This window comes from Sphaerodactylus townsendi, linkage group LG07 (assembly GCF_021028975.2).
Source record: "Sphaerodactylus townsendi isolate TG3544 linkage group LG07, MPM_Stown_v2.3, whole genome shotgun sequence".
NCBI classification, from domain to species: Eukaryota; Metazoa; Chordata; class Lepidosauria; order Squamata; family Sphaerodactylidae; genus Sphaerodactylus; species Sphaerodactylus townsendi.
Window position 1 is genome coordinate 77,044,318 of NC_059431.1, and position 11,748 is coordinate 77,056,065.

The following is an 11,748-nucleotide window of genomic DNA, read 5'->3' on the forward strand; positions in this document are numbered from 1 at the left end:
GACATTAATTTGGACAATCCTGTCTTCCAGATAAAAGTTCTATATTGTAATCCATTGAAAAGAGGTGTTCCAACATGCCTGTGTACTGTGGAGTTGTCACTGTTACTTTCCAACTCCTTTCTGGATTACAAGTAGGGACACAGTTGAGTTTTTCAAGCAGTCTTCTTCCTAATGTTACTTTTGTCAGGCTGTGAAAATTTGGGAGCTGGGACAGGCTGTCTAGGACACTAAAAACCCCTGGAATGGTCCAGATGATGATTTTGATTTCAGTTTCCACAGACAGTTTGCTTCCTGCACAGCCTCACTCACACCTTTTCTACATTTATGTCATTTGGCTAGTTTCCCCCAGTTATAAGTTATAAGACACATCTCCAAGTGGGTCACCATCATTCCCCACTAAAAAGTTTTCCTGGGAAGCATATAATCTTGGCTCCAAATTGTAGCCATTACAATTCATCTACCACCTCTGCAAACTGACAGCTTTTTTTCCTTTGGGAGGCATTATCATCATCCTTTGGTTTTACTTTTTTTTAACACAGTGGTTAAAAATGGCGATCAAAATCTGATTAGGAAGTGGGAGGACTTGATGCTTCCTAAAATATTTATGAACACCAACAGCAGATAGGCAGATAGGGCAAAAGTAATCTTTAAACAGAAACGTGAGAGAGAAAAAGACAAATTCCCTTCTCCAATAGCAAAATCTAGAACAATTTCAAAACATTTATCCAACCTTTTGAAAGAAAATAAACAGGACCATCCAAAACTATTTTTTAACTATAAAAGGCTCATTGTCAACAGACACAAGCAAAATAACAGAATTGTATTGATTTTCAGTGTATCATTGATTGACAGGCAATTTGAAGGAGGGGAGGGTGGAATGTGGATGCAGGGGATGTGGAGGTGGGGTCTTGTTGAACAAAGAGAGGGGATGGAGTATCAGTGTGATGTTGTGATGATGCTCAGAAATAGAACAAAGCAACTGCAGAAAGAATACAAGTGAGTGGAAATTGATAAAAAGCAAACTTCATGCAAAAAGCACCTCCAGAAAAATCGGGGAACCCATCTGCTTTTCCTGCACTTGCTGCAAAAGTAGCCAGCATGAGTCTGGATACTTGAACAAAGCACAAAGATTTAAAGCTTATGGCTAAACCAAGAGAACATAGCTGTTATGTCCCTGCCTCAGGTGAACCCCACATCTGCTTGTAAATCTGCTGGCTACAAAACTCCCTGTTTTGTTTTGTTTTCCTGTTCCTTTCTAAACCTTGTTAATTTTATCACCAAGGTTAGAGATAGCCACAGGAAACATGGGCACTATGCTGGGATCAGTGTTAGAAGTCTTGACCATTGATAAATAAAATGCTGGCCTAATTTCAATTGAGGCTAGAATATGGCAAGCAAGTTTTTTGTACTGGCTCAGGATATTTGACACTTCAAAAGGTCTAAAACATCTTATCAGTAAAGATACATATAAATCTCCTTGGGGACAAAAAGTAGAATTAAAGCTGAGGACATATGGCCTATCTATAGAAACAGTGATAAAAACTGAATATAATCAAACTGTTAATTAAACAAGGAATTGAAGATGTAGAAAGATATAATGATATAAATAGACTTAAGAGCCCCTTTTTTGATATAAGTAATTTTAAAGAAACCAAAATGACAAAATATATTAATTTTCTAGACAACCCTCAGTATAGGAAAAGTTTTATGTTGATAAGACATAAGGCTTCACCAACACTAGTTTTAACTGGTAAATATCTTTAAAAATCCCCTGAGGAATGTAAATGCTTGTGCAACAAGGGCTCTTTAGAAACTATTGAACACCTTATTTTTGATTGTAAGTTGTTAGATACTGAAAGGCATAATTTTATTAATCAGAGGCCATTTCTGCACGGCCTCCCTGTCGCCTCCACGCCGGCGAGAATTCCGCCGGCGTGGAGGCGAAGGCCGTTCGCATGCACGCATGCGGACGGCCTCAGCAGAGGCCGGCAAACGGCAGGCGGCTCCGCACGGAGCCGCCTCTTCCCCCTGCCCCGTCCCACTCACCTTGTCCCTGTCGTCGCCTGCTGGCCGTCGAAGCCCCGCCCACGCTGCCCTCTGACCTCCAGGGGTCGGAGGACAGCTTGGGCGGGGCTTTGACGGCCAGCAGGCGACGACGGGGACAAGGTGAGTGGGACGGGGCAGGGAGACAGCGTGTTCCTGGCGGCGCGGTTCGCACTGCGCCGCCGGGAAGACGCTTTCCCCCAACAACAACCCTTTAAAGGGTTGTTGTTTAGGGCGGCCTGACGCCGCCCTGGGGGAGGGGGAGGGCAGTCAGGTCGCCTGTGCGAACGGCCTGTGCGAACGGCGGCCTGGGGGCGGAGTTTTTACCGCCCCCAGGCCGTCGTTTTTGGCCCATGCGGAAAGGGCCCAATATTGATGAAATATCCTGGAAGAGAAAGGAAAACTCTCATCTCAATTTTGGTTAATGGAACAGACAAATAAATAACGGTAAATGTAGCCAAGTTTGCTTGGAGGTACTGTAGAAGGAAAAAAGAAAAAAATTAAAGTTATAAAAAGGTCTAAATTTTTATAGATTTTATTTAATTTGTATTTTAATGCCATTGATTTAACTTGTAACTCGTAATTTGTGAATTTTATATTAACAGAAAACTATTTTTCTAGTACTGATTTTAATAATGTTTGTATTTTAAGATCAAACAGTGTGCTATGTATTTGTATATGCTGGTCTAGTCGAAATAAACTGGTACATTGATAAATAAAACAAATATGCTTGTCCCTCTCTTTTCCAGGGTGGAGAATATGGCTATGAGATTGGAAGAAGTAAATGAACGAGAGCACTGCATGAAAGCTTCACTTCAGACTGTAGACATCCGGCTTGCTCAATTGGAAGATATGATAGGGCGAATGGCTACAGCATTAGATAAGTTGACTGGCCTGGACAGAGGAGAAACCACTAAAATACGCTCTCGAACATCCTCTGACTGTACTGACACAGCCTACATTGTCAGACAGAGCAGTTTCAACAGCCAGGAAGGGAATGCATATAAACTTCAAGAGAGTATTGATCCCCCTGGAGAAGAGTCTATGTCACCAACCTCTCCAACAGTAATGCCCCGCTTACGAAGTCACTCTTTCTATGCAATGAACATGAAGGACAAGTGTGCATTGGAAAAGTTTGAAAGTATTTTTAAAGAAAGGACAGTGAGCCTCCATCGTGCTAGTAGCTCTCATTCAATGTCAAAAGAGCAAAAAGTACCTGTAGTGCCTACAAGCACTCTATCGATTGCCCCAGACTTCAGAAGGCCTTCCTCCTGCATAGACATTTATGTCTCTGCCATGGATGAACTGCAGTCTGTTATAGAACCCCTAGACAGTTCAATGAACATACTTGGAACTGGAGACCCAGCTCTTCAAGCCCAGATAGCCTCTAGTGTTCTCTCAAGTAGCGCCTATGTAACTGGTACTCCTGGTGACAAAATTTCAGGAAAGAGTATTGATTATGAAGACCCCTCTTCAATGGAAACAAGAGTTTTTTCTTCAGACTATTCACAAATCACAGACACTCAAAATCCCTGGGACTCTGACCCTCCCCTGTATCATGCCTTAGAGCGATCTAAAAGCAGCCGATACTTGGCTACTTCTCCATTTCTTCTGGAGGAACCACCTATCATCAAATCTCAAAGTTTCATGTTCTCTCCTTCTAGAAGCTACTTTAGCAGCCTTGGAGTTCCAGTCAAAACAGCAGAGTATACAAGCATTACAGACTGCATAGATACCAGGTGTGTCAGTACTCCTCAAACCATCTCAGAAAGGTCCAGTTTCCCTGGAACTCATGGAGACAAGATAGATGACTTAGGATGCTGTCACCCAGAGAGAGAAGCAGAACTAAGTCACCCAAGCTCTGATAATGAGGATATCGAAACCAAAGACAAAAGAGCGGTTTCCTTGTCTCCTCAAGATAGTAGCAATACATCAAGAACATTGTCCAATAATATACCACTTCCAAAAATAGAGCGGGCCAACAGTTATTCTGCAGATGAATCCAATTTGTTGTATGCACACACAAAGAAAAGTTATTCTATCAGTGACAAACTTGATAGGCAGCGTAATGTGACAAGTCTCCGAAATACATTCCAGAGGAGCAAGTCATCCAAACCAGAGAACAGGGGGGACACCTTGTCTATGAGAAGACTCTCAAGAACAGGAGCCTTCCATAGTTTTGAAAACAAGCACAGTTAGGGGTAACACATGTGTAACAAGACGAATTGCCTGAGAATTCTGTCTGCTGTCCAGTTTGTTTCCTTAGCAGAACGATGTAACCTCAGATCATAACATGTCAGCAACAACTGGATCTGCCACCAGTCAAGTTAGCACTTTGGTGATCTCTGTGCCAAGCACTGAAGTTCTATATCTTGACCTTGTTGAACTTTGCACTTAATGGGGGGGGGGAGGGGAGGGGAGGGGAGGGGAGGGGTGACAAAGTCATTACTTTTTAAAAAACCTTTATGACATCATGCATACATGAGTGATTAATTTCAGAAATATGCTTTTCAGAAAAGGAATATATTGGTTAAACAAAGAAAAACAAAACACATACATATTAAGAGGGTAATGTTTTCATTTTGATTATGCTGACTTTTACACCAGAACCATTGTTGTAATGGTTTATGAAGGGCATCTTTGTACTATTCTATAAGAACCAAAAGCAAATCCGATCTTAAATTCCCTCAGTCTTTTCACATCCCTATATTTCTGTCTGATCAATGTAAAGTGGAACAAGTTACCAATCACCCGAGTTCACCTGTCTCTTTTTTGTATTAACTGCTAGTGCCACAAATCTTTATATTTTCAAGAAGGGAAGAAAAGAAATGCCTTTTGTATAGCACCATGATTGAAAGGGAAGAATTTCTATTATAAATACTCACATGATTTCCTGTACTAAACAGGCATTTTAGCACAGTTGAGCAAGCTCAGGATGAATGTAATTAACTGGAACAGTAAATATTTATTTTTTTAATCATCACTTGTCCTCAGTTTAGAAAATATTTCATGGAACCTTGTCAAACTGTTATGCTAAATTGGTGAAAATAGGAGCAGGACTGATTTCATGCTCACACTGTTCTGTGCAACACTTCCATACTGTTATTCCTGTATTTGCATTAATTGTGACTTGGGGGAAGGAGTCATTGCCATCTTGTTCTAACTTTTCCACCATTGAGCTGTCATTATTTCTTGTTCAGGCCTGGTTGTAACAACATTTCAATAATTATAGTACTGTGTGGAAGTTTATCACATGGTGTGATCTTGGATGAGTACAGAACAACTGGAGATGTTGAATGATGTTCTTTTCTGACCAAACAAAGACTTTTAGAGGTTAGTTAAAACACCAAAGTGAAATTAAGATTTCTGATGACTGCAAAAGCCATTCCTATAAAATATGCTTCCATTGTACAGAAAGGAAAAATAGCAAGATATTAAACCTGTCCCAGGAATTCAAGAGCTGAGCCACTCCCCAACCCCCACCCCCACCCCAACTCTGAGGCCTCTCCTCCAACAGAATCTGCAGTAACCCCTGGGGTTGAAGGTGGCTAATTACTGCTGATAACGCAGGGTAATACAGCAACAAGATTACAGTGCCCTCCAGAAGAAGCCACCTTAATTATGAAACACATTTAAAGAAAGAATGTAATAATTAAGTAGTACAATACTACACCCATGCATACATGTCACTCTGCTTCATTCCTGATTAATATATACGTTGGGTTTTAAAACAAGCTTTGAGGTAATTAATCTGCATTCAATTGGACATTGACTAAATTTCTTTAAGCATTTTTAATAATCTCAACCTAAAATATTTTGTGTTATCAGCTCTCTAATGGAGGATTAAGCACCATAAAGTATAAGCATTCAACTCTGGATGTCTATATTTGTCTAGTTTATCAACAGATGAAAGAAAACATTATAAACTGCCACTTTTTGAACATAGTTGCATGCTGATTTAAAATACAAAAACAACAAAAACAGCCAGCTGACTAGAGTCTTTTATTAATCTAACAGTCCTATTATAGTTACCCGGTTTATTTGCAGTGTTCTCTTCTGAAATCTTTTGTCATAGATCAAGAGAAGTATTTGTGCCTGGTCTGAGTGCGTGACAAACATCACTTAGGATGTGCTGATTGTTAAACCTCATGGACAAAGCAATGCATTTTCCTTGATAAATGGCTTCAAATGTGCCAACTTTCACAAAGCTAAGTAGACATTACATCCAAAAAGGCTCCATCCTCAACGTTTTGTTGCTTAATAAAAACTTCAGCAAAGGGGTCACTTAACCCTTTCTTATGTCCTGTTTCCCCTGTTTAAATCACACCCAAAGTATGTCCTTTTTCTTGGGATTTCAAATACTTTTTGGGCCAGTATTAGTTTAAAAGAAAACAGCATTCTGATACATATGTCTTGTACAATGGCATATATTTGGCCACTACATCTAGGATTTTAGCTAAAATGTTCTTTCTCTGATGCTTTTCCATTTTAATTCCTCTTCTAAGGCTATTTCATGCTCATTGTAATCATTTCACATGAATCTGCTTGACAGTAGAGCCTCCCATTGTTTTGCCAATATCTGTTGAATTAAATTTCATTTGGATTATTAAAATGTAACTCCATGCTGCCTTATTCATGCTTTTGGACAGCCCAGAACTATAAAAAAAATGTAAATTTATTCCACATGTTACAGCCAATCTGTTTCTAATTCACAGTGGAAGGCCACTTTGCCCAACCTGAAAGGAGACCATATTTGTTATCTTCTGCTTCTCAATTCTGCTGCTTGCACACTATTTTAAACAGTACCCTATCCTTTACAAAGAACTTCAAGAAGGAAAAGAGGCAAATATCCATTCTGAGAGCAAGCTGAGTGACTATAGTGGAGTGGTTAATGTATTGGCTCAGAATCTTGGAAATTTTTACTTGCACCATGAACTCACTGGTTGATCTTAGGCAGTCACTTTAGGTAGCAACATTATGATGCTGTTAGTCATACTACTTTTGTTGCAAAGGAGGATCCTTTGTTCAGCTAACTAGCTCTCTCTTTTCCAGCTCAGTGACTAGTATGCTGGTAATATTTTTTTATGACAATACTTTTTGACTCTCCAGCTTGGCAGTACCCCTTCCCTCTCTAGCACACATTAGTCAGAAAAACAGCCATAAATATTCTGTCATTCACTTCTTTAAGTAAAATATACAGAATCATCTTACAATTACATTCTTTGCAAGCCAACATGTTGTATGAAGAATTAAAGTAAAACTAAAATTTAAATCCCCAGTAGAAGGAATCAAGAATCTTTGGTTGTGATCATATCCATGCTCTCAAATAGCAAGGTTACTTGAACAGTAAAGAATATAGTTAAATATTTAATGTCAGTATGCCCAAGCTTCCTCTTGTACGGTCAAGGGCCAATTATAAAATTCACATGGCCAACTGATACATATGGTCAGGGAGTTCAAAAATTAAATGTATCTTTAACAAACCAAGTGTATTGTTTTGTTTGAATTTAACAAACTATGGTTTGTTCTTCTCCCCCCAAACCCAACTGCAATTCATGGTTTAATCTTTTTTTTTAATGGAAAAAGAATGGACCATAGTTTTCTGTGAAGGTCTAAGCACAAGAGAGAAGGGGGAGAAAAGAAAAGGAGCACAAAAGTCCCAAAATCATCCATGTCTGATGATATAACAACAAAATCATGGTCTGTTGTTACATCATAACCATGACCCAGTGAAGTAAACTGGGGTGAAGTATTTTACTACTGGAGTACGCTACTATATTTGGAAACATAGATGTGGGCACAACCTTACTCTTCTGCTTTCAAAATATGTCATTATGGATATGTGGGGGGATATAAAAATGTGTATTCAAATTACCTGTTTGTAAAAAACACTTTTCTAAAAATGTTTCCAGTTATTTCTAAACCATTATACCTGTTATGACGGTTCCTGTGAATATGTCCTGTGAACATAGTTTTTATGAGGTATTAACCGCACTGGTTGTATCCTACCACTCTGCTCAGCTAAGTGTGGGGCCTTCTCCCAACAAAAAGAGACCTCTTTTTTCCTCAAGCACTACTGCTTTTGCTAGGTGCCATGCTTAGCTGAGTGAAGTGGTAAAATACAAGTACACACCCATTTTAGTATCATGTATCAACTGTTGCATTAGTTTCTGGGTAGAAGAAGGAAAAATGAGTGTAGCCTCATTTATCCAAAGGACTGAGGATAGGAGGAGATCCTGAAAGTCGAGATAAATATCAGCCTAACATTGAAATGAAGAGAAAAGCCGCATTGTCATGAGGATACCTAGGAGACCACCAACTGGTTTTGATAATCAGATGCTCCAATATTTTATGTTCTTAATACTATACTATGAAATATTTGTATCCCATGTATTATCCAGTCTGATGGTGACATGTTGTCATGTTAGTGAATGCTATAGGATTGCATTTGACCCTGCGCTGTACTGTCAAATGTTAATTAGCCTGTAACATTCAGTAATACCACACATGTTCTGCTAGCCCAAAATTGCCAACATTATACAATATGCATTTGTTGGGGAGTCACAATCTGTAGCTGCTGTGTGTTTCACTTTCTTCTATATAACTTCCACCACTGATGTTTATGAGCTGACATATAATTCTCCAATGAGCCACTGTGAGCTGTGATAGAGCATTTTGATCATGTGAGAGAACAAACTGGCATGTTATGCAAAAGATATAACTAATTTTAAAGTAATATTTTAAAAACTTGATTGAGTTAGTTGTTTGTTTACATACGCTGGACAATTAAGGAAGCAGTGTACAATATTTTAAAAATATTTTCATATAGTGACTCATTCTGTTGTTTCCAGTTTAAGTGATGCTATTCTATAGTTGGGTATACACATGTCCTAGATATTGAATTATAGCACATGATTCTTTCACAATAATAGTGTGTTAATGACTGAAACAGTTTCTTCCTTAAATTTCAGTCTTATTTTGTGCCGATTAAAATGCATGCATTGTTCCATTATTCCTTTGGACTGCTATGCGGTTTAATATTTCAATATTGCCTGCCTGTAATAATGAATCCAGTTGCAATTAATGAATAATTTTGGACTTTTACCTTATTTTACAATACATTAGTTTTAATGAAATTGATTTTAACAACAGTTTAATATTATATGAAATGAAATATTGATCCATGTGGGTGTTGAACCTACGGTGTCTGACTGAAATAATACTGTCATACTTCATAACTAACTTTAGCTTAGATTAAGTAGCAGCAAAGTGCAAATTACAAAATTGTAACATTTGTCAGAAAAAAATTAAAACCCATCTATCTATCAAAGTCTCTAAATACTCCAGACATTTCACTTTTTTAAGCCTGGAGAAAGATGTATGTTTGTACTTGTTTGTATAAGATGTATGCCTCTTTCTCAGGGTTTAGGTGCAATAGGAAACATAATTATTGTGTGAAAAGGCAGGTGAATATTATATATTTTGCAATATAAAACTGAGACCTATTCAGTTTTGCAAGCCTGTGTTTATATAGAGCAGTCAGAGCTTACACTGCAAAGAGCCTTACATCCCAATCCTGCCATTGTAGAACTGGTTTTACAGGAAGATGTGTTTTTGCAAATATTTAGGATCTTCAAGCTAATGGTTTCAAAGAGATCCCAGTAATGTCAGGGAAAACTTTCTAGAACAACTGATTTGAAGATAAAGTATCTAACAATTTGAATTGACGAGATGAATGCCCTTTTTATTTTTGCTTTGTTTTGTTTTGTTTCCTCACCAAATTATATATTAGTAGCTCAGCAACCTGGATTAAGCCCAGTAAGAATGGATAAAATATTGCTGTAAAATTGTTAATAGTTTAAGTAAGAAATAGCTTTGTTCCATATTCTCAGGTTGTTTCTTTCATGGATTCAAGAATCAGTTGAAGGAAATTACAAGTTATTGGATTCCAACAGTTAAAAAATTCAAGGTTTATACAGGATTAAGAGTTTTTGATGTTTCTGATATTTAAAAAAATGCATATATATACATATGTGCCCATTTAAGAAGAGAAATGTATATTTTCAGATTTTATAAAAGGTCAACAAAATGGGGTTCCTTTATAAGTTACCATGCAGGGATCATTTTTGTGGTCCATCCCTCAAAGAATTGTCAAAATGTCCTTAACTTCAAAGGTCCATCAAAATTCCAAAGTATCACAACCCATAGAAAACACCAAAGAAAAATCCCAGCACTGACCATTATTTTCTTTTTCATGGCAACTCAAATTCTGCATCTCCAATGGACTGGTGTGGAAAAAACTAAAAGAAAATATCTGTGCAGGTTTCATCAATTCTTTCTCTCAGTCCTCTTTAAATCCAAATAATTTGTACCTAAAAAGCATGATTATATTCAGGGGACTATGTTTGTGACAGGTCTTTTAATTTATAGTCTTTAGTGCACGCTGGCATTTGGCATGAGCCCATCTTTTACTTTTCTAATGGATAGCTTCATTCAGGTGTAAAAGTAAAGTCTTTAATGGACACATGCTCTGATCTAGAATCCTATGTGCTATGTGCTGGAAAACTATTTTGGGTGGGAAAACTCTTGAGTGCTTATGGGAAGCTCTTGCACTTGAAGCAAATCACTGGTTATGGGCAATAATTTGGATGTGCCTCAGTATAGCTGCAAATACTTTGGAAACTTGACTGTTCAGCTCTGTACTGCCTTACTGGTTTGAAAATGGTAACGTAAAGCTAGATGGACTGAATCAGCAAAAGCACCTTAGCCATTGGACTAGATCAGCCTTATTTCAGCAGAAATTGGTGTAAGAAGCCTAATTGTCCCCCCTTTTTTAAACAAAAGGCATTGCCTTCATTTAATCTACAAGGAAACCCATTATTCTTGCTCCTTAATATGGTTTGTGCATGTTTATTGGAAAACAGTTGCCTGACAGTTGCAGAATGGGGACATTGTGGATATTAAAACAATAACTGAAATATTGCAGATGAGAGGATGTGGATGTCTTGTAGATGAGATGATGAGATTCACTCTGTGATTATGAGATTTTTAAAGAGATATTTTTCTTTGATCATTATGATTGTCCAGTATGAAGGGATTTCTGTGCTGCTATTGCTGTCTGGAACAGTGTTTGCAACCTACCCTATCAGCCAATAGAATATATATTAGTAAGAGTATCATTTGCAAATATTACACAGAAATTTATTTAAAAATAGCCAAGGAAAACATAATTTTAAATTATTTCCTAGAGGATTTTATTTGTTCAACCATATAATATATGTATCTAGGAGAATGGTCCTTTTAAAGTTCTACTGGATTCACAATGCACTTTTAGGCTGTATATTTAGATACATAATAAAAAGAAGCTGGCAATTGCTGCAGTAGGACTTTTGAAATTTCTGTAACAAATGTTTTGCAATAAAAAAGGGATGTCGTTCAAAACAAAATGAGAGTCCCCCAGTCCCTTTATTTGCAGTCAATTTTCAACATCCAGGTCAAACAATGGAAGGTTTTTGTGCCACCACTATCACACTGTCAATTTATTATCACTGGTACCTGGCATGCCTGCTTTTCTGCATTTGATGAATATGCAAAACTGCCACCATCCTTTCATATCATTGTTTTGATTCAGAATAATTAATTAGAAAGAAGCAAAAAATATTTCCAATGATCTTTGTGAGCCAACATGATATAGTGACTGAGAGA

At 37.7% G+C, this 11,748-nt stretch overlaps 1 protein-coding gene across 3 annotated transcripts in view; it reads left to right on the plus strand.

Annotated features, from left to right (window-relative positions):
• Positions 1-11,489, plus strand: part of TRPM3 (transient receptor potential cation channel subfamily M member 3) — a 305,116-nt gene extending 293,627 nt beyond the window's left edge. For all 3 annotated transcript variants that reach the window (XM_048503482.1, XM_048503483.1, XM_048503484.1), the window contains one exon: positions 2,793-11,489. In XM_048503482.1, coding sequence (XP_048359439.1) covers positions 2,793-4,242 — 1,450 coding nt within the window. In that variant the 3' untranslated portion in view covers positions 4,243-11,489. The remainder of the gene's footprint in view (positions 1-2,792) is intronic.
• The last annotated feature ends 259 nt before the right edge of the window (positions 11,490-11,748 follow it).